The sequence below is a fragment of the Onychostoma macrolepis genome, chromosome 01 (assembly GCF_012432095.1).
Source record: "Onychostoma macrolepis isolate SWU-2019 chromosome 01, ASM1243209v1, whole genome shotgun sequence".
NCBI classification, from domain to species: domain Eukaryota; kingdom Metazoa; phylum Chordata; class Actinopteri; order Cypriniformes; family Cyprinidae; genus Onychostoma; species Onychostoma macrolepis.
Genome location: NC_081155.1, coordinates 46767625 through 46791434, shown reverse-complemented (window position 1 = coordinate 46791434; position 23810 = coordinate 46767625). Strand labels below are relative to the sequence as shown.

Below are 23810 nucleotides of genomic sequence, written 5' to 3'. Positions count from 1 at the left end.
AGTCGCCACTCGCCATGCCGGCCGGGACTGCACTCCCTCACTCAAAAGTCAAGTCAACCCAAATGTTCCAGTTTCTCCTGAGTTATTTTCCAGTTCTGCATATGCCTGATCCGGCTAGCGAACAGCAGACTGCCTGAGTTCGTTTTGTGGACAATAAATCCTCTGTTTGACTTGCCTTTGCCTCTGGGTCCCTTTTGTTGTGACACCTTGAGTTAAAAGTGAGAGAATGTCTATCTAGGATGCAATGAATGTTGTATCTGTATTGATAATAAATCTGTTCAAATGATTACAATTTTATGTATTTTGTCATTTAAAGTTGCATGTATAAATTAATATTGTATTGTACAATTACGACAGAAAATATATTACTATTTCAATATTTTAAATTACAGAACCTTCATAAATTGAATAAAAATTTAAAAAGCAAAACACATTTTAAGCGATTTTATTCAAGATGTTTTAAAACTAGAGATAAAATAATCTGAATTTTATGTAAAAATGGTACATCGACTAAAGTGACTTGAACGCACCTGATGAAGTAATTACGACTTACTAACTCATAAATACATACTTTCCAGAAGGACTTGAACGCACTATAAATTATTCCAAATGATCACAAGAAAGCAGAACCAGTCAGGCACAATTTTGATTGTATTATACAACCAATACTGAACAATCTAATCAAATCCTCAATGATGAAATAATGTTATTTCCAGTTAAATCTTTTCCCTCTAAAATACAATACGGAGGATGCTGTTGACTCTCATCCAAATGAGATGTTTCACAGTTTTAATGAAGATGACACTTGATTTTTAAGCTGTTCCTATCATATTCATATCATATAAAGTCAAGTGTGTTTTCTGATTAGAAATAAAGTTGACAGCTTGTATAAAACCCAAAGCAAAGCAGGAGCCACTTGAGAAGATGCCGTATGAAGAGTCTGACGTCAAAGTCAATGTAAATCAACATTATTTACTGTCTTAATCCATGTTGATGATTTATCACTGACCTTATTCTACAGAAAAACATGATTGTCTTCATAATCTTTCAATTTACTCTCCCTATAAACCAAACTGGTTTGTCACTGCTGACTATAATCCAAATGAGATGTTACAGTTTTAAAAAAGACTATTCTTGATTTTATCATATTCGTGTCATATATAGTCAAACGTGTTTCTTGACAAGAAATGAAGCTGCCTGTATGTGGAGGCGTTCACAAACAGACAGATGAAGAGCTCAGAGGTCATGTTGACAGACTAGAGTCCAGATACACAGCGCTGAGCACACAGAGTCTCTTAAACACAGCAACCAATCTCATTTTCACTATTTGCCATGTAGACATCAATGAAAAACATATGAATGAACGAATGTGACTCTTTCGGTTAACAGTTTTTAATTTTTAATCATTAATGAGCTGAAAGTATCAATGTGCTGACGTCAAATTCTGAATATCCTAGGTGTGTTAAATGTTGTAATTGTGCACAGTAAGAGATATCCTGAGGAAGACGCTCTTTGGAGAGGAACTGATGTTATTGACTGTATTGATTGTGGGCAGAGCTACAGATGAGCGGCTGATCGCTGTGATCAGTGACTGACAGTCGTTGAGAGCTTCTGCCGATAGATCGCGATGGAATCACTCATTTGTTGTCTGCTGTTCTTCACATTGATCTCTCATCAGGTGTCGTCCGTGGATCAACAGACAGGTGAGAGATCAACTATCTGGATTCATGGTTCGTGTCCTTGTTTTGCTCTGTTTAACTAGTTTGATTAGGACATTTGCTGCTAATAGCTAGGTTTCCATCCAAAGTAAGGAATTTAACTTATGCGCAAAATTGGAATATCGCATAAAACATTTGCAAATAAAGCACCATTTCCATCCAGTGTGTTAAAGAGAACAAAATCATCACTTCCTGATTAACTTTCGCTAAATATCACGAAGAAAAATTTAATTCGCTGCAGTAGGAGAAGGCACTGTATATAATAATTTTCGTATACAATAAATGACAAGCTTCAGAGCGCGCAGACGAAACGCAGTCATGTTATCTTAATTTCAGAGTCTGCTGTTTGGGAACGCAGTTCTGGGAGTTAATTATAACGAAGCACTTTGACGAGACTTTGCTCTAGCATTTAAAATGCTGTGCAACAAGATTAGTCCATTGGTTGCTCCAGTTTTATACTGTCCCAATTGAAAATTTGCATGTCTTTTTTGATGCGCATTAAGGAATTTATTCAGAAAAAGTGTTTCCATTGTAGTTCATGCACATGTTTTCTTACTGGATAACTTAGTTGAGCGTATACGTTTTTTTATGCGTATTTTTATAATTTATGCGTTTCCATGCAGCGTTTTTTTCTGAAAAATCCCAAAATGCACATAAAAATAGTTGAAGATGCGAATTTAACTTATTCGCAAAACTGGAATATGGCATAAAACATATTTGCGAATAAAGGACCGTTTCAATCCAACGAGTCGAAGAGAATAAAATCGTCACTTCCTGATAAACTAGCAGTAAATATCACTAAGAAAAGTAGGAGAAGCCACTGAATGTAACAATGTTCATATATGATCAAGACAAAACACAATAAATTCGAGCAGACGAAACACAATAAACGCGGTTAATGCTTTCGGAGGTGAATGCCAGCTGTTTGCAAACGCAGTCGTGTAAGACAATTATACAGAAATACTTTGATGACAGACTTTGCTCAGGCATTTCAGAACGACCAAAACAACATATAGATGCTGTGAACGAGATCGGTCCACTGGTTAGTCAAGTTTTCCCATGCCATCGTGAAAAGTCACATGACATTTTTTATGTGCATGGTGAAATTTATTCGGTAAAAGTGTTTCCATCGTCATGCACATTTTTTAGATAAAAAGTTTACCAAAGTGTGTGCATAAGTTTTTTATGTGCATTTTTAGAACTTAGCATCTTGGCATTTCCATCCAGTGTTTTTTTTATGCAATATCCCAAAATGTGCATAAAAATAGGTGGATGGAAACATCCACTTTTAGATAACTGGTCACACATGCACAGCGTGATGTTTGTTGAAGTTCTGGGTGTGTTCCAGTGTTTCGGTCCCGGCGGTGGGCCAATGCACTGCTGCTACGCTCCAGACGGGCCAATGCATTCCTGCTGGAGGAGATCCTGCAGGGCAATCTGGAGCGCGAGTGCTTTGAGGAGAGATGCAATAAAGAAGAGGCCAGAGAATACTTCGAGAACAACCAGAAGACAGTACGACATCTGATGATCATTACAAACACATCACTGATCAGTGATTCAGGATCCAGGATTGTTTTTGTTGGGATGCTTATAAAATAATTGAATTTTGTAGGCAATGAACACACAAATGGTATCTAAACAACATTTAGATGGTTTCCTGTAATCTGGAGTTGTTTAGATACAACACAGCTTCTAAAAAGACCAGGTGTTCTGCGGGTCTTAAAATTCGCCCTTCCACAAATTAGGCTCTTAAATCAGAGCATGGTATTAAATGTTGCATTGCTAAAAATGAATATCTTCCTCAATATTTTTGTCTTGTTTTCCTGTACAAATATCTAAACATTCTTTAATTAAGATATGAAGTCTTGTTTTCTGAGAAACTGGACAAAATGAGTTTATGATTAAAACAAATCTGTTGATGGGGAATGAACACGCTTTCCCTTTGAATTAAGATTTTTCTGATTTCATTGGCAGATATTTGTTCTTGTTTTAATCATAAACTCACTTAATTTTGATCATTTCCTCAGAAAACAACTTCTTATCTTCTGTCATTTTGCTTCTCAATTAAATGTATCTAAAATTAAAAATGTGTAGAATTGTTTTCTTTTTTTTCAGTTTTGCACTGGAAAACGATAAAAAATACTGATGAAGAAAGTCACTTTTCTTGCAGTGTGATCATTAGATATATTTCCATATTTTTGTGTTTGAAGTAGAGATATCCAAGCCTAAAATTATTATTATTATTATTTTATTTAGTTTTTTGTAAAATGAGTTCAAACGTAATGGAGATCTGTGGGAAGTTATTTTCAATCCGTACAACACATTGTTCTTTAAATTTTCTTCACTTGCTATTAAAATGTCCCTCAAAACTATATATTTACAAGGTCACATTATAAAGTATACAGTTATTAAGCACATTTACGGCTCTTTATAATTAGCTTATCTGCTCTTTGAATTAATAACGGTTTATGCACCGCCGGAACCGGTGATGAGGGCTTTAAAACATATCGATGTTTAAAACTGCTGTGAGCTCAATGAACAAGCCGTTAACACTTAACGCGTTTGTGAACATGCGGGCAAAATGGAAAGAGCACAGACTGTTTTTATCCGCCTTATTTTTCAACGCGAAAGTAAGCTTTCTGTAGGGAAATAACCAGAAGAATAACAAAGTGCTAACATGAGTTGGCGGTTAAACAACGCGCGAAAAGCTGAAAAGCAGATGCGGCGCAACGGTCAAAGTCTGTTTAACACCTGATGTTTAAATCGAAAATCACGTTTATTTCTTTTCCCATCACCACTAGGTGAACAAAGGACATTAATTTATATTAAATCGCTATTGTTTCACATTATATGAATCCTCAAAAAGACCAGGGACAATCTATCTGAAGTTTAACCCTCGACATTTTAGCTACTCACCAGAGGCAGAGATCTGCTGTTTATCTTCTGAGATATTCTGAGATTTGTCTGAAGCTCTTTTTCTAGATATCAAATATCCCTCCATGATTATTGGATTGTGATCGCAGCTGATGATGAACTTGAATGAATGATGAAAACGATCGCACGCCTTAGTTGAGCGCATAACTGACTCCTCCCGCCAAAACAATAGTTGCTACACATAAGCACATTAAAGAAACCATTCTTCTTCTTTTCTTATTTCTTAGTTTTTAATTATTTTTGTTTGTAATGAAAGTGACACTGAAAGTAAAAAACAGAAAATTCACTAAGAAATAGTTGGGGGCGGTGCTATACAAATGACATCCCAAAAAGCCCCGCCCCCTCCCAGGAACTGAATGAGGATTTAATCATTGTTCATTACATGAATATCTAGACATTAAATATAAATGAATCACATGTTTCCTCTCTGAATGTGTGAGTTTAAAAATAATTTAACTAAATGCTGCTCTCATAACTGTTTTTTTTTTTCCTTTAAAGAATGAATTCTGGAACAAATACTATGGTAAGTGACCTTCAGAAAGTTTGATCATACTATAAATGGATTTCAATGAAATGATCATTATATAAATGACCTGATGAATACTCACTAACTTTTAATAGCTCATATTTGCAGTTTGCTGCACACACAGTTTTTATATTTGTACTGTTTTGATAGTGATTGGGGCAGCTGCATTATTGGAGCTGTAATAATAATAAATATTTCTTTGTGTTGTCAGATGGAGATCAGTGCCGCTCGAACCCTTGTAAACATGGCGGCACCTGCAGGGACGGGATCGGCAGTTACACCTGCGCATGTGAGGAGATGTACAGCGGCAGCAACTGTCAAACCGGTAAATATAATGATTTACACGAGTGATGTTAGTGAACACCAGTATGGGGGTAACGCATTACAAGTAACGTGAGTTACGTAATCTGATTACTTTTTTTTAAAGCTGCAGTCCGTAACTTTTTTTGGTTCAAAATGATCCGAAATCAATATTTGAGAAACTACATAACCAGCCAGTGTTCAAAACTATCACCTTACTTTAACCCGACGATGACCTCACAACTGTAAACTTATAATAATTTTTTGAATTTTCTTCTGCGGGAAATTCAAGCAATGCTGCTGCTTTATTATGTCACGTCTGTAAACATAAAGAAGTTGTCCCAGCTACTAGGCTATCGCATGTGAGGATCCTGCAGGTGGAGAATCGTTTATACCCTTTTCTCACAGCAGCTGGAATAATTAAATTGATCATTTTGATGGCGAATTGTAATCCAGAAAGGATATTTATGAAATACATTTGACTGAAATTAAATTATTCCAGATTTAAATGTGCTTCTTATTACAGATAGCCTGGGATTACACAGGATTTGTATTTTAAAGAGAACCAGTTCGAAGGAAGAATAATTTGCTTTTTGGGTTAAAAGAATTTCTTAATATGAAATTCGAATCAGAATCAGCTTTATTTGCCAGGTGTGCACAAACACACGAGGAGTTTGTTGTGGTTTTTAAGAAGCTCTTGGTACATACATGCATACATACATACATACATACATACATACATTCAGTATCTCACAGATGTGAGTACACCCCTCACATTTTTGTAAATATTTTATTATATCTTTTCATGTGACAACACTGAAGAAATGACACTTTGCTTTGCTGTCCCCTCAAAATAACTCAACACACAGCCATTAATGTCTAAACCGCTGGCCACAAAAGTGAGTACACCCCTAAGTGAAAATGTCCAAATTGGGCCCAATTAGCCATTTTCTCTCCCCGGTGTCATGTGACTCGTTCGTTAGTGTTACAAGGTCTCAGGTGTGAATGGGGAGCAGGTGTTATCGCTCTCATTCTCTCATACTGGTCACTGGAAGTTCAACATGGCACCTCATGGCAAAGAACTCTCTGAGGATCTGAAAAAAAGAATTGTTGCTCTACATAAAGATGGCGTAGGCTATAAGAAGATTGCCAAGACCCTGAAACTGAGCTGCAGCACGGTGGCCAAGACCATACAGCGGTTTAACAGGACAGGTTCCACTCAGAACAGGCCTCGCCATGGTCGACCAAAGAAGTTGAGTGCACGTGCTCAGCATCATATCCAGAGGCTGTGTTTGGGAAATAGACGTATGAGTGCTGCCAGCATTGCTGCAGAGGTTGAAGGGGGGGGGTCAGCCTATCAGTGCTCAGACCATATGCCGCACACTGCATCAAATTGGTCTGCATGGCTGTCGTCCCAGAAGGAAGCTTCTTCTAAAGATGATGCACAAGAAAGCCCACAAACAGTTTGCTGAAGACAAGCAGACTAAGGACATGGGTTACTGGAACCATGTCCTGTGGTCTGATGAGGAGTACAAAGACAAGTGTGTCTTGCCTACAGCATGGTGGTGGGAGTATTATGGTCTGGGGCTACATGAGTGCTGCCGGCACTGGGGAGCTACAGTTCATTCAGGGAACCATGAATGCCAACATGTACTGTGACATACTGAAGCAGAGCATGATCCCCTCCCTTCCTTCCAACGACCCCAAACACACCTCCAAGACGACTACTGCCTTGCTAAAGAAGCTGAGGGTAAAGGTGATGGACTGGCCAAGCATGTCTCAGACCTAAACCCTATTGAGCATCTGTGGGGCATCCTCAAACGGAAGGTGGAGGAGCTCAAGGTCTCTAACATCAACCAGCTCCGTGATGTCATCATGGAGGAGTGGAAGAGGACTCCAGCGGCAACCTGTGAAGCTCTGCTGAACTCCATGCCCAAGAGGGTTAAGGCAGTGCTGGAAAATAATGGTGGCCACACAAAATATTGACACTTTGGGCACAATTTGGACATTTTCACTTAGGGATGTACTCACTTTTGTGGCCAGCGGTTTAGACATTAATGGCTGTGTGTTGAGTTATTTTGAGGGGACAGCAAATTTACACTGTTATACAAGCTGTACGCTCACTACTTTACATTGTAGCAAAGTGTCATTTCTTCAGTGTCACATGAAAAGATATAATAAAATATTTACAAAAATGTGATGGGTGTACTCACTTCTGTGAGATACTGTACATATCTGTCATGAGAACAGAAACATTTAAATAAGACTTAACAATAAATAATAATGTGTATGAATCTGGAACAGAAGATTTATGTACAGATTTGTGCATTATTTACTTTATATATACAGCTGTATAGAACATATGCATATGTATTTACATAGTGCTTGAGAGAGGCAATAATTAGAGATGGAGAATGAATTACAGGCATGAATTACAGAACACAGGTAATAATTACTGTATTAGCTGTTTAGGCTGGAGATGGCATGTGGGAAAAAACAGTTTTGATCTGAATGGTATGACAATTAGAGATTAGACTACAGAAATTGAAATCTGACTGACAGCCACACATACTCCTCAAAACATTAGATTCATCCGTGCTGGAGCCGTGCCAAGCATAACCCACATAATAAAGATAATTCCACAAGTAACTAAAATTCCAGGTTTCAAACAGAGATGGCGACAAAGTGGTAAAACTTACGGACTGCAGCTTTATAGGGTTGCTCCACCCCAAAATGAAAATTTTTCTTTAATCACTTACCCCCACGTCGTTCCAAACCCGTAAAAGCTTTGTTCGTCCTCGGAACACAATTTAAGATATTTTGGATGAAAACGAGGAAGTTTGTGACTGTCCCATTGACTGCCAAGTAAATTACACTGTCAAGGCACAGAAAAGTATAAAAAACATTGTCAAAATAGTCCATCTGCCATCAGTGGTTCAATCTGAATTTTATGAAGCGACGAGAATACTTTTTGTATGAAAAGAAAAGAAAAATAACGACATTTATTCAAAAATTTGTCTCCTCTCTGTCTCTCTGTGTCAGCGTAGCACCATTTTGGAGAGCATCCGATGGACGCAAAGTGCATACGCTATTTTCTGTCATCAGTAACGCATAGATATTTTCCGCATAGATATTCTGTTTCCATTCAAATCAAAGTGTAAATAAACGTACAATACGTATCCATGCATTACTGATGACAGAGGATAGTGTACGCACTTTGCGTCCATCGCAATTACATAATTATTTACTTTTTTAGGGAGTAACGCAACATTGTAATGCATTACTTATAAAAGTAACTTTCCCCAACACTGGTGAACCCACCAGAACACACCGGTCTGCTGAGTTTGTCTGTCAGATGCTTCATGATGATGATGTTTTGCAGATAAATCCCAGTGTCCGTCTGCTGGGCCTTCTGCATGCGAGCATTTCTGCAAACCGATGCTGGGTTCGTACCGCTGCTTCTGCGCGCGCGGATACACGCTTCACAGCGACGGCAGGAGCTGCTCGCCTCACGGTACCCGACCATCACTGCATCACTGCACAGATCCACTCTTCTCTTGCTTGCTTCCTGTAATAAACCTGCTATTGTGTGTTACAAACAGTTCAGAACCCGTGCGGGACGACAGAGGCGTCCAGCTTCTGTCCTGATGGACGCTGCTCATGGGAGGTGAGCGCCGGACGGTTCTGCAGATCACAGATCAGTTCATGCACAATCTACGGTGGCCGAGAGAGCTCAATGTGCTGCAACTTAAGAAAACATATGCAAATAGAAAAAGCACCAGCAAGGAAACATCTTCATCAGTTTGACAGCACATGTGCTGCAAATACTCACAACACAACCAAATACAAAAAACGCGCTGCAAATACTCACAACAAATCCAAAAACGCACTGCAAATACTCACAACAAAACCAAATACAAAAACGCACTGCAAATACTCACAACAAAACCAAATACAAAAACGTGCTGCAAATACTCACAACAAAACCAAATACAAAAACACGCTGCAAATACTCACAAAAAAACCAAAAACGTGCTGCAAATACTCACAACAAAACCAAAAACACGCTGCAAATACTCACAACAAAACCAAAAACACGCTGCAAATACTCACAACAAAACCAAATACAAAAACGCACTGCAAATACTCACAACAAAACCAAAAACACGCTGCAAATACTCACAACAAATCCAAAAACGCACTGCAAATACTCACAACAAAACCAAATACAAAAACGTGCTGCAAATACTCACAACAAATCCAAAAACACACTGCAAATACTCACAACAAAACCAAATACAAAAACGCACTGCAAATACTCACAACAAAACCAAATACAAAAACGCACTGCAAATACTCACAACAAAACCAAATACAAAAACGCGCTGCAAATACTCACAACAAAACCAAAAACAAAAACGCACTGCAAATACTCACAACAAAACCAAATACAAAAACCAAATCGCAGGGCCGGATACTTAATTTTTGTGATTATTTATTAAACTGACCAGAAATATATAGCCTAGTGTGGTTGTATTTTTCTTGCGCGCCTCGCGGCGCACATCCCTACATCTCCGCCTCACACTGACAGAAATTCATGTGAATGTTCACACAATATTACCGTAATTTTACATTCCGACTTGTAAAAACCATTCACGTCCTCGTCCTTTTTATGAGCTGTTTTCCTAAGCTTTCTCACTTCTCAAGACGGCCACCGTCAATAAGCACTGCTCTTTAATTGCGCTCTAGTCTCTGGTCAAACGCGCTCAAACCACTGTAGTCTAATCTGTAGCCTAATGTAATCTATTAACTACGCACATCATAACGTTTTAGGCAAGTAGGCTATCCATATTATGATAAAATAATTTAATAAGACTGAATTTGAATTTAAGCTGATCATGTTTAATAAAAAGACATTTTCAGTTTAATTATAACGCGCATGTCCACTATTATTCAAACAATGAACAAATTATATAGCGAACAAAGAACATTTACATTATCAAAGAATATTACTGAATTACATTAGGCCACGACTATTATTTATTTTAATAGTAAAACCATAGTTACAATAATTGTGTATTTCGTCAGCTTATTTAGGCTAATAATATCCTAAAAAAAAACTAATTGTACAATAGGGATGTTAAAATAAACAAAAATCTCACCTTTCAGAGCAAACATTGATAAGCATGTCCCAGCTGTGTTCATCACTTTGCTGTTCTTTAAACATTTCCGATGTCTGTGCCTAGTTGCAGTGCGTTTCTGTATTTGGTTGCGAGTATTTGCAGCGCGTTTCTGTTTTCGCAGCACATTTTTGTATTTAGTTGTGAGTATTTGCAGCGCATTTCTGTGTTTTGTTGCATTGTGAGCATTTGCAGCATGTTGTCAAATTTATGAATAGGTTTTCTTAATTTGCATGTGTTTTTTCATTTGCAGCGCATTGAGCTCACCATAACGAACAGCCAATCAGAAGAGCAGCTGCATGATACTGGTGTGTTTTGTGCTGCAGGTGAAGTTCGTGAACGCCAGCGGGGATGTTGTGTGTCACGGTGCGGTTCTGGGCCAGAAGTCTGTGCTGACGTCGGCCGCGTGTATGTCTGCGCTGAAGCACCTGCAGGTCACTGTCGGTGAGCAGCGTCTTAACCAACCCTCATGTGCTCTGGACTAGTCGACATCACCTACACTAGTACTTCAGAGTTTAGCAGTTTGTTTTAGTCGTCACAGTCCAGCAGATTCACACTCGCTAACATCAGGCGGTATTTCTACACGGCACAGAGAAGATTCCATTAGAAATACTTTTGGTAATTTTGGTATCATTGAAATTAGTCCATTTTTAACTAGTCCAAATTTTAGGACAAGACGATTTTTATGTATTATTATACGATTTATTAATATTTTGAATTAGCTTTTATTTTAATTTAGGTTTTAGTTAGTTATGTGCTTTTGACATTTTTATTAGTTTTTGTCTTTTTTTATGTATTTAGCTTTAATTTTATTTCAGTTTTAGTAATTTTAGTACTTCAAAAAAGTTTTTATTTTGTTTATAGCATTATTTCAATTAAGAAAAATGAATTTGAATAGTTTTAGATTTAGTCAACAGTAACAAAACTGCTTCTGGTTTTGAAAGATAATTTATAAAAGCACATGTCATGTCATGTCACTCCAGACAGACTGATGATCATCAGATCACAACAATCTGCTGTCAGTGACCCGAGAGCCTCGTTTGTGATCTGTGTGTTCTTGTGTTCTCCAGCGGGCCGTCACTCGAGTGCAGCGCTGCGTGTCTCCAGCTGGACGCCGCACAAGCGTTACGTGTCCGGTCCGGAGGATGACCTGGCCTTCCTGGAGCTGCAGGAGCCCTTCACACAGAACATGTCCATCGTCCCGCTCTGTCTGCCGGAGAAGGACTACAGCGAGAACATCCTGATGAGGGCGGGCCGAGAGGGCGTGGTCATGGGCGGAGCCACACACGCTTACCTCTCATTGGACGACTGTCGTGATGCTCTCAACCTCAGCTTCCTGATGACCAATAAGATGTTCTGCATGCAGAAGCCGCAGTCTGAGGTCTCGGCCCGGAGCGGAGCGAAGGTGTGTGAAGTGAAGTCTGGGAGTCCTGTGGCGACGGTGGAGGGAAAGACGGCGTTCCTGACCGGTGTTTCTCTGACCGCTGGAGGCTGCGATGATGGACTGCTCTTCACCAAACTCTCCCGATACCTGCACTGGCTTCGACCGCTGCTGCTCGCCGCCGAGAAATGATGAAGAAACTACTCTGACAAACTGAGAACACCGGCTGATGCACACGAGCGAATCTCATGAACATGCATCATATTCCACCATACAATATAGAAATTACATTGTGCAAGAACCCCCCCCCCCAAACAAGTTCTGATTACCATAATGCAAAAATATATGAATATACAGTTTTTGAACAGTGAGATTTTTAATGTATTTAAAGAAGTCTCTCCTGTTCACCAAGCCTGCATTTATTTGATCCTAAGCACAGCAAAAGCAGTAAAATTTTTGAAATATTTTTACTCTTTAAAATAACTGTTTTCTATTTGAATATAGTTTAGACTGTAATTTATTTCTGTGATGCGCAGCTGTATTTTCAGCATCATTACTGCAGTCTTCAGTGTCACAATAAATGCATCAAATAAATGCAGGCTTGGTGAACAGAAGAGACTTATTTAAAAACATTAAAAATCTCACTGTTCAAAAACTTTTGACTGGTTTTGTACATTTGAAAATATTTAGGGCAGCTTCATGTTCAGAGTCACTGTAAATCAGTTTGATTCCTTCGCAACATTGATCTGTTTGTTTGAGTGACATGTCAACTTCTGACTCAGCCAATCATCTGTGTTTGGGGCGGGGCTATCTGACTGACTGACCAATGGCAGACGAGAGTTTGAAAAAGTCAGTTCAATGTAATGATGCTGAGTTCAATCATGCCACCATTTGTTGTTTATAGTGATTTCAAATAATATAAATGCATTGCAGTTATGAGAACCACATACAAAAGAAAACTTGTAAAATTTGTAATTTTTTGAAGTTGTAAATAAAGCTATTGTATGTTTCACAAGAAAATACTATTTCAGTTTAATTCAATGTTACTCGCTGCGTCTTTGTAACTGAAGTGTGAAATTTACTAGCAATTTTTCTGAGTGAAAATGTTTCAAAATAAATCGCACACCAACTGTGTTTTTAGTGTAAATGCTTTACTGTTATAATTCAAATGAAAATGTTACAATAAAAAAAAAAACAATCTTACATTTAAAAACAGGCTTCCCCTTCTTCATGCAGAATATTATTTTCTTTTTTCATGAGATTTTGAGGTGAAATATTATGATCATGCTCAGTTCTGACACACATGAACCTTTACTGCATGTCTTATAGTGACGTGTTGTGAGCCGCAGCAGCATGAAATAAAACACACAATGTACAAAATGGTGTGACTTTTATTTGACAATCAATTTAAAAAATAATAAAAATGGGCGAACGTAAAATGAAGATGAACTGCTGAGGACCGGCGTGTTTGATGGGATTGTGGAGCAACAGGTGCATTCTGGGAGCTGAGGTTAGGATATGCTGGACAGCGGAGGAAACGGGTTCTGCTTGCTGACCACCAGCTTCTGGTGCTGATGGGAAATATAACCCTTGATGTGACCCTGAGACAGAGAGAAACACGTCAGAACTCACTGGAACCATTCAAAACATGCTTGATCGCTGAAATAAAACTAGAGGAAAATCAGCGATGCTGCCATGGCAACAAACCGAAATAAGTGCAAGTTAAAGCACTAAAATGATTATCTAGAGGAAAAAAAGCTAAAATTGAAATAAACTTTTTAAAAGGTTTTTTTTTTTTTTTTAAATAATTAAAGTAAATAAAAGTAAACCTAAATAGTAATATTAAAAAATCTAAAAATTTGTGAAAATTAAATTACTAAAAATTAAAATAAAGGCAGAAAATATGTTATATTTAAAAACAAAATATAGAAATTATATCGTGCAAGTAACCTCTCCTCAATTTCTGATCACTTTAATGTAAAATTACATAAATATGCATTTGAAATGCTAATTACAGTGGCGTGTCAGTTTCACCTGAGTTTGGGGCGGGCTACCTGACTGACTGACCAATGACAGATGAGTATTTGAAACAGGCCTTTTTGCATGATGTAATGAAGAGATTAAATTAAATATTTATACATCATAGTTTTTTTTGTAGACAAAAATTTTAATAAATAAAGTAAAAAACTAATATTTAAGTCAATTTAAAACTAAACACAAAAAGTAAATTAAACCTAAAGAGTAATATAAAAAAACTAATAAAAATGACTAAAATACTAAAAATCAATATTTAAAAAAAGTTTAAAACTAAAAGCAAATGAAACCTAAAGATTAATATAAAAATAATAATCAAAATGAAGACAAAAATTAAATATAAATAAATAAAAGCCAATTCAAAATATGAATAATTCAGCCTGAAGTGACACTATGTAACTTATTAACGGACTGTAACTGAATCTTTATCACAGAGCGATACATTGTAAAACTTCAGTTTCCTGTTTGTTTTGGAATCACGTCCCGCCCCTGATGCCCGACAGGAAGTGACACGTGCATCTCACCATGTAGATGAGGTTGGCGAGGATGCACTGAACCTCGTCGATGTCCACGTCCTCCACCTTCATCATCTTCAGCGCCACGAGGAAGGCGTCCAGAGGAAGCTGATGGGTCTTCAGCAGATGATACCTGCAGATCAGACCCGTCTCAATCAAACTCACACCAAAGACAAGTATAAGTACAGTTTGGATATAAACTCTGATGTGTACGGTAGCGACTAGGGCTGGCAAAATAAATCCATGCATCGCCAATCGAGAAATGATTCCGAGATTCTTTCTGGAGTGGATTCTGAGCTTAGTTTTGAGCAGCAGGTGGCGCTGCACGCTCCAGAAACAGACGTACTCTGCTCGCTTCCAAATCCTTACACACACTCCAACCTAAAATAATCATTCATAAGATTGGAAAAGGTTGAAGCGAATCACAAGGGTGTGTTTACATTAATCTGGCGTCATAAAAGCATTCTGAGCCGAGGTGAGATTACAGACTCAGCCGGACACACAAGTGCTCTTCAGCGCTCTTCTTCATCAGCGTTTGAGTGTGCGGATCAACACTAGAACAGAGCGCCATCTGCTGTTAAAATATAAGCTCAGAATCGAGAATCATATCTGTCTTTGAATCATTCAAGAGATTCGTTCAAAGACGCTGATTCATCCAGTAATGAAACAAGCAAATCTTAAGTGAGTCATTGAATCATTCACTCATAAATTACTTGTGATTCTATTTAGTCGTGATTCTGCACTGCAAAAAAGATTTTCTTCCTTAGTATTTATGTCTTGTTTTCTTGAATAAATATCTAAAATTCTTGAATCAGGATGCGTTTACTTGACAAGTAAAAGACTTAAGATATTTTGTCTTGTTTTCTGAAAATATTACCCAAATTGGATACAAATTTCTGCCAATGAGGTAAAAAAAATAATCTTGTTTAGCCTTTGAAATAAAGATTATTTTTCTTACCTCCATAGGCAGATATTTTTGCTTGTTTTAAGCAAAAACTAACAAAATTTGAATAATATTTTCAGAAAACAAGACAAAATATCTTAAGTCTTTTACTTGTCAAGTAAACGCATCCTGATTCAAGAATTCTTAGATATTTATACTAGAAAACAAGACATAAGTACTAAGAAAGAAAATATATTTTGCAGTGTATTTAGAACCACAATCTCCATTTAAAAAACAATTTGTCTCAAATCATGCATTTTGCACACAAACAGCTCTTAATCGAGTCCCGTTTTCATGCAGCCGGCTGATTTTTGTTCATTGACAGAGACAGAGTAAATATGTTTGACTTTTCTTTTTTAATCACATTGGAATGGAAACTGGGAACTGAAAACCCAAACGATACCCAGCCCTACTCACACTTTCTTGAAGAGGTTCCTGAAGGTGATGATCTTCAGCTTCTCCAGGATGAGGAAGATGCCGCAGCGGATGAAGAACGTCTCGTGTTTGACCAGAGCTTCGTTGAGCAGCAGGAGGTTTCCCTCGCTAACACACACACACACACACACAAGATCATGAGCATGATGATGATGATGAGTGTGTGTGTGTGTGTGTGTGTGTGTGTTACCCCACGGCTTTGGTGACGTCTGTGAACTGCATGAGGTCGTATTTCTGCAGCAGCTGGGGTGTGGGCATGTGACCCTGAGAACAGAAGAACATTCATCACACAGCAGCACTAACATTCTAATATTTTCCCAGGAGAATTATTTTTTTTAAAAGTCCATTAATATACTTTAATTTAAATTTTGACTGTTGACTGTAAAACATACATTTTTACTCAAAGGCAATTCTCCTCTTTGCATTAAAAAGTACATCTGCAAGTCATTTGACCAATTCTGCATCTGGTATATACAACGCATTTTAGAGATGTTTAGATCTTTCATTTATAACTGGATATAATCTGTTTTGGATATATTCATTCATTCCATTCACCACTTTGTGTAAATCTATCAGATCAGAAGTGTTTTCTGAGCAGCTTCATCGTGGTTTGTGTGAGCGGTTCATACCAGCAGCATCTTGACGGGCAGCAGGTAGATGAGGATGAGCCTCTTGTTCCTCTGACTGGAGCGATGGCAGTGAGTGAAGGAGAAGGACAGATACTCCTCAGCTGGACACAGCAGACCAGACACAGGTGTAATTCAGCATCAGCACTAGGGATGCGACGATGAATCGCTGCAGAATGGACTCGTGGATGGATTCTGAGATCTTCCGAATGCATCATGATTCTGAGCTTATATTTTAACAGCAGATGGCGCTCTGTTCTAGTGTTGATCCGCACACTCAAACGCTGATGAAGAAGAGCGCTGAAGAGCACTTGTGTGTCCGGCTGAGTCTGTAATCTCACCTCGGCTCAGAATGCTTTTATGACGCCAGATTAATGTAAACACACCCTTGTGATTCGCTTCAACCTTTTCCAATCTTATGAATGATTATTTTAGGTTGGAGTGTGTGTAAGGATTTGGAAGCGAGCAGAGTACGTCTGTTTCTGGAGCGTGCAGCGCCACCTGCTGCTCAAAACTAAGCTCAGAATCCACTCCAGAAAGAATCGCCATGCATTCGGAAAATCTTAGATTTCTCGATTCGCGATGCATCGATTTATTTTCCCAGCACTAGTCATCACTGTCATGTACCCGAGGAGTCACACACACCTTGTTTGAAGTCGCTGTCGAACATGGCCTTCCTGCCCACGTAGTATTTGTACGTGACGCGCTGCGCCGTGCTGTACTCATCCTTCAGGTTAGAGCTGTCGATGGCTCGGATCAGCGGCTTACACAGGTGCAGCTTATTGATCTGAGACACACACACACACACACACACACACACACACACAAATTAAATGTGTGTTAGCTGAAGCACTAAAATTATTAACTGGAACCAAATAAAAACTAAAACTGAACTAAAATTAAAACTAAAACTGAAATAAAAGTAGATTAAGCCTAAAAAGCAATGTAAAAAATGACAAATGTACATGACAAAATTATAAAAATTAATTAAATAAATTAAAATAAAACCTGAAAATGTAAAAATAAAGTTCATTCTAAACTATAATAGTACATAAATAATCTTATATTGATAAAAGGTCAGAGGTCAGCATTCAGGACACTTACTTTAAAATAGATCTTGAAGAGCTGATTGATCAAGAACAACATTCCCCATTTCTTCGAGTCATCGATCCCAGCACGACTGAAACACACACACACACACACACACACACACACACACACACACACCTATAAGACTCACGTCACACCAATTTCTTTACAGAATGAATTTTTTTTTTTTGTCAGTTGAAGTGTAAAAGTTCATCGCTCAACTTTCATGGTTTGCTGAATGTAACACAAACATGTAGTTTTGATAATAAGTATAAATAAGTGATAGAAATTAATATACATTATGGTTCAAAGATGTTTTTTTAACAGATTCAGAATCAGTTGTGGACAACAGTCTGAAATTAGTGTGTGTGTGTATGGTGTATCACTGTACATGTGTGTGAGTGTGTGTGTGTGTGTGTGTGTGTGTGTGTGTGTGTATGGTGTATCACTGTACATGTGTGTGAGTGTGTGTGTGTGTGTGTGTGTATGGTGTATCACTGTACATGTGTGTGTGTGTGTGTGTGTGTGTGTGTGTGTGTGTGTGTGTGTGTATCACTGTACATGTGTGAGTGTGTGTGTGTGTGTGTGTGTGTGTGTGTGTGTGTGTGTGTGTGTATGGTGTATCACTGTACATGTGTGTGAGTGTGTGTGTGTGTGTGTGTGTGTGTGTGTGGTGTATCACTGTACATGTGTGTGTGTGTGTGTGTGTGTGTGTCACTCACTTGTCACTGGCACACACTCTAAAGCAGCTCATGAGTTGTTCAGCTGCTTTCTCCAGCATGTCTCCAACCTTCCCCTTGCCTTTCGACTGCAGCTGCTGCTCCGCCTGTGCACACACACACACAGTGATAAAGTGATAAAGACACACACACACACACAGCGATAAAGACACACACACACAGACTGCTGTGGTCACAGAGCCACACACTCACGTTATTGGCGAAAATCCTGAGGTCGAGGGTCACAGCGAACATGATCGGCAGCGCCCTGAAAACACAGAGATCATCAGAGACTGTCGTGGTGTTTGTGCTTTAATACGACAGAAATCCATGATCCGCGTCTCACCAGTTCTCCTCTTTATGAGCCTGGAACGCTTTCAGAAACGACGTTGAGCTGCGTTAAGAACCAAACACTGAACAACCGCACGTCTAACACACAGTCACACCACAAGAGAAGACACAAAGGATATTGAACCACCACCGTCTGGCATTTGTAGGCCTCCATGAAGTCATGATTGGACACAGCGAACGTGCATCTGCGGAGGAAGAGACGAGACGTCAGACATGATGCAGTGAGACGAGCAGCGAAGACGAGCATCACTGATGATGAGCAAACAGCACCTGAGATGAGCCGCCACCATCTCATCATACGGCGGCTCCAGCAGCTGCTGACACTTCTCCTCCGGACTGGACAGCTGCGACACACACACACACACACACACACACACACACACACACACGTTAACAATGATACACACGTCACATTCAGCGAGCAAAGAACTTCACATCATACACTTGAACAGGGGAACGTTAAGAGAAATGTTTGGATAGAAACAGGAAAAAGTAAAAAATAAATAATACAAAAGATTGAACTAAATATCTAAATAAACAAATAAAAAACAACAATAAAATGTGATTTAAACAAATAAACAAAAATAAAACATTCTGAGTGCTGGGGGTCCATGGAAATGTTTAGAGAAAAACATAAGCAATAAGATTAAACTAAAAATCTAAATAAATTAAAATACAAATGTGATTAAAAAAATTTTGTATCTAAATAAACTGAAAAAACAATTAAAATAAAATAAAAGGTAATTAAAACAAATAAACAAAAACATTTTGAGTGCTAGAGGGGTCTGTGGAAATGTTTAGAGAAAAAAAAAAAGTAAAACAAATGAACAGTGAAGAAATAATAAAAAATAATTAATCTAAATTTAAAAAAACAACAACTAAGAAATGTGTTTAAAATAAACAAAAATATTTTTTGAGTGCTAGGCATCACTGGAAATGTTTAGAGAAAATCAGGATAAAAAAATAAAAACAAATTGATCAAATATTGGCGATTTCTGTGCTTCCCTTTTTATTGATTTATCAAAGGCTTACGACAGTGGATCATGAAATATTGCTGCATAGATTGAGGAGTCTTAGTTTATCAAGTCTAATCAATAAACTATCTGAATCATTGGAGATTGCGAAAGGTGTTCCCCAAGGTTCTGTGCTGGGGCTCCTTTTATTTACCATTTATATAAACAGTCTTGATTATGACATTCAGGATGCCAATTTTCATTTTTACACAGATGATTCTGTCATGTATTGTAGTGCTTCTTCTGGACAGCAAGCACTATGTACGCTTCAGTCAGCTTTCGATGTCATTCAATCATGGCTTTACAATTTAAAACTTGTTCTAAATGCTGATAAAACCAAGTGCGTGTTATTCTCAGGCTCAAAGAAATAAAAAAAATTAATTTCTCTTCAGACCTTCCAAGGTACTGTGATCGAGTTAGTAAAGTAGTACAAATACTTTGAAATCATTGTTGACGATGTACTATCTTTTAGTTCCCATATTACTCAAATAAAGAAAAAAAGAAAAAATTAAGTTTTACTTTAGGAACATATTTTGTGTTTCATTTAATGCAAGAAAGGAATTAGTTTCTGCTACTTTTTTATCTGTGCTCGATTACGGTGATGCAGGGTATCAATTTGCACCATCATATCTTCTTTCCTCTTTAGATGCTATTTATCATGGATCATGGAGTAGGTTGGCCTTCTTTGTCTATTAGAAGAAAAATGCACTGGTATTTAATCATTTATAAGCCATCTTGGGGATGTTGCCTTCATATCTTTGCATGTCTTATACAACAGAAAATTGTTGAGAAATATTCTCTCAGATTTGTTTTACTCTCTGTTCCTTTTGTTTGAACTGAACTGGGTAAGAAGCCTTTTATGTCCGTCTGACTGGAATCTTCTTCAATTGAAATAGAAATAACAAAATCTGCTGTCTTTGGATCATTTTAAAACAGTTATTCGGCAAATGGAGGACGACTCAATAATATGCAATTGTTTTAAGTGATATGTGACCCTGGACCACAAAACCAGTCTTAAGTCGCTGGGGTATATTTGTAGCAATAACCCTACAATACATTGTATGGCTCAAAATTATACATTTTTCTTTTATGCCAAAAATCATTGGGATATTAAGTAAAGATCATGTTCCATGAAGATATTTTGTAAATTTATTTCCGTAAATATATCAAAACTTCATTTTTGATTAGTAATATGCATTGCTAAGAACTTCATTTGAACAACTTTAAAGGTGATTTTCTCAATATTTAGATTTTTTTGCACCCTCAGATTCCAGATTTTCAAATAGTTGTATCTCAGACAAATATTGTCCGATCATAACAAACCATACATCAATGGAAAGATGATTTATTCAGCTTCCAGATGATGTATAAATCTCAATTTCCAAAAATTGACTGGTTTTGTGGATCAGGGTCATAAACTGATATTTGGGATCTGTGTGAGTTTGTGTGAATGAACCTGCAGACGAGGATTGGCCACATGCGGGTGTTTGAAGGACAGCATCTCTGCACAGAAAGACCCGTCTCTGCTCTCGATGGCCTCCAGAACCTGCAGCACACGTCACATGCTCGCATCACACACACCGCATACTACAAACACTACACATCACATACTACACACACACACATACATACTACACATCACATACACACACACACACACACTACACACACTACACACACTACACATTACATACACACACACATACACACACACACTACAAACACTACACATTACATACACACACACACCACATACTACAAACACTACATACACTACACACACTACAAACACTACACATCACATACTACACATACTACAAACACTACACATCACATACTACACACACACACCGCATACTACAAACACTACACATTACATACTTGCATCACACACTAGACACATCACATACTACACACACACACACACACACACACACACACACATACTACAAACACTACACATCACATACTACACATACTCGCATCACACACTATAGATACTACACACACACACACACACACACACACACACACTACAAACACTACACATCACATACTACACACACACCGCATACTACAAACACTACACATTACATACTCGCATCACACTACACACATCACATACACATCACACTACACATCACATACTCACATCACATACTCACATCACATACTCACATCACATACTCACATCACATACTCACATCACATACTCACATCACATACTCACACACACACACACACACACACACACACTACAAACACTACACATCACATACTACACATACTCGCATCACACACTATAGATACTACACACACACACACACACACACACACACACACTACACATGAACACACAGAACAGAACAGAAGAGTGCACTCACCTGCTGCAGGTACTGATTCAGTGTGATGTGAGCCATGCTGACCTCCACAAACACACAGCTGTGATATCTAGTGTGCTGCCTACTGAGACAACAGCAGAACGATTGAGACACATTCACATCTGACCAGCACAAATGCTGCTGTCCAAGTAGAACACAAGCCATGCACACATTCACACTAGAACACGAAACAGAACAAACAGGGTCATTTAAAGCCGTGATTGAAGTATTTAGTACGTACTATTAAACTAGTGTGTAATTCGCGCTAGCGCTGCTAATTCATTCATTCACTCATTCTTCGTTTCAGTAACCCTCATAATGATCACAAGCGTGATAAATATTGTTACTGTATTATATAAACGAACTCATTTAAAGAAAATATTTTTTATTTATTTACCCAGCTAAATTCACATCCCTTCGCGCGTGCACTTCGCAGCAGAGCGGCTGACGTCACAGCAGCACTTCCTGTTTACATCTATGAACACGCATCTGTGGATTCCAATCTGCACTTTCCATAAATGTAACTATGAATAAAACACCTCTCAGTTGCAGCAACACGAGCTTTTGCATAAACATGTATTTCACTTAAGAGTCTCGGTGTACTGCAAATGGCACATTAAATGGAGGTTTATAACACTATTCTGTTAAGTAAGTTTTTGTTAATGTTATCAATAATAAAATAATGCCATTTCAGTCCGTGGATTTTTTATATATATTGATATTTACATTAACGGGAGAATATGCTTTATTCTGAATGTAATGAGACAGTCACACTGAGTTATATTAATGCTCTTTTTTCTCAGTGGTGTGAAAACGAAAGCACTTGTGTATTTAGTTTATTTAAATTTTATGTGTGAGCATTTTATGTGTTTTGTCAAAGTAGACGTAAAGTGGCTCTATTTAATTTAATAATTTAATTTATATAAATTAAAAAAATTTTAGTACTCGTTTACCAAAAGTTGCTCTATTTTTTATTTTCAATTAAATTTGTTATTGTTATTTTATTTAGCATCTGTTTATCTATTTAATTTAATTATATTTTCGATATTTTATTATTTTTTATTTCATTTTACTTTCGAAATTTTTCAATATTTTTTTATTTTTTATTTTAGCACCCGTTAACTTGAGGTGGCTCTTAATTTAATTAAATTGACGTATTATTTTATATCTAGTTATTCGCTCTGTAGCGTCGGCAGCGCGCGCGTGTATCTGCGGATCCTCCGGCGGCAGATTCGCTGTCGGTTTGCCATCTTGTTATGGTTCTCGCTGCGGATCAGTCAGAGTGAATATGGAGTTTATAGGATGATTATGATGAATATATGATGAATATCTGCGGTTGTCTCTGTAGGCGTGTGTCGTGTCGATCCTCAGCAGCGGCTGGACTCACTCCGTGAGGTCTGGATCCGGTTCCATGGGTCTGGTTCTGGTTCATAGCTAACAGCTAACAGTTCAACTCTCTGCGTTATAATATTTCATAAGTGAATTCAGATGCACTGAGATCAAATCCAGCTCACGATGGCGGAAGACATTCAGCACAATCAGAAATCAAACTTAAATGGACTCACCAAACCAGCCAAATCAGGAGCGTCGAAGAAACTCGTTATAAAGAACTTTAAAGGTGAGATTAGCACACGACTAGACCTGAACTAGTACACTAACTATCAG

General features: G+C 37.9%; 3 protein-coding genes across 3 annotated transcripts in view; 2 read left to right on the top strand and 1 right to left on the bottom strand.

Moving 5' to 3' along the window:
• The first annotated feature begins 1440 nt into the window (after window positions 1-1440).
• prozb (protein Z, vitamin K-dependent plasma glycoprotein b) lies at window positions 1441-13416 on the top strand. Its single transcript, XM_058759930.1, has 9 exons — window positions 1441-1457; window positions 1556-1703; window positions 3067-3230; window positions 5151-5175; window positions 5390-5503; window positions 8861-8992; window positions 9081-9145; window positions 10985-11102; window positions 11729-13416. Exons 2-9 carry the CDS (start codon window positions 1628-1630, stop codon window positions 12229-12231), a joined length of 1197 nt encoding a protein of 398 aa, XP_058615913.1. The 5' UTR covers window positions 1441-1457; window positions 1556-1627; the 3' UTR covers window positions 12232-13416.
• pcid2 (PCI domain containing 2) lies at window positions 13413-22631 on the bottom strand. The gene is made up of 15 exons (XM_058759812.1): window positions 22543-22631; window positions 22149-22323; window positions 21221-21310; window positions 19022-19095; window positions 18871-18936; window positions 18747-18788; window positions 18614-18668; window positions 18404-18507; window positions 17697-17772; window positions 17238-17379; window positions 16596-16696; window positions 16157-16230; window positions 15949-16074; window positions 14598-14721; window positions 13413-13640 (listed from the first exon to the last, which is right to left on the bottom strand). Exons 2-15 carry the CDS (start codon window positions 22308-22310, stop codon window positions 13551-13553), a joined length of 1326 nt encoding a protein of 441 aa, XP_058615795.1. The 5' UTR covers window positions 22311-22323; window positions 22543-22631; the 3' UTR covers window positions 13413-13550.
• A 706-nt stretch (window positions 22632-23337) lies between these two features.
• The window catches only part of cul4a (cullin 4A), a 24088-nt gene continuing 23615 nt past the window's right edge, over window positions 23338-23810 (top strand). The window contains exon 1 of the mRNA XM_058759698.1: window positions 23338-23763. Within this exon, the coding sequence (XP_058615681.1) occupies window positions 23661-23763 (103 nt within the window). The 5' untranslated portion in view covers window positions 23338-23660. The remainder of the gene's footprint in view (window positions 23764-23810) is intronic.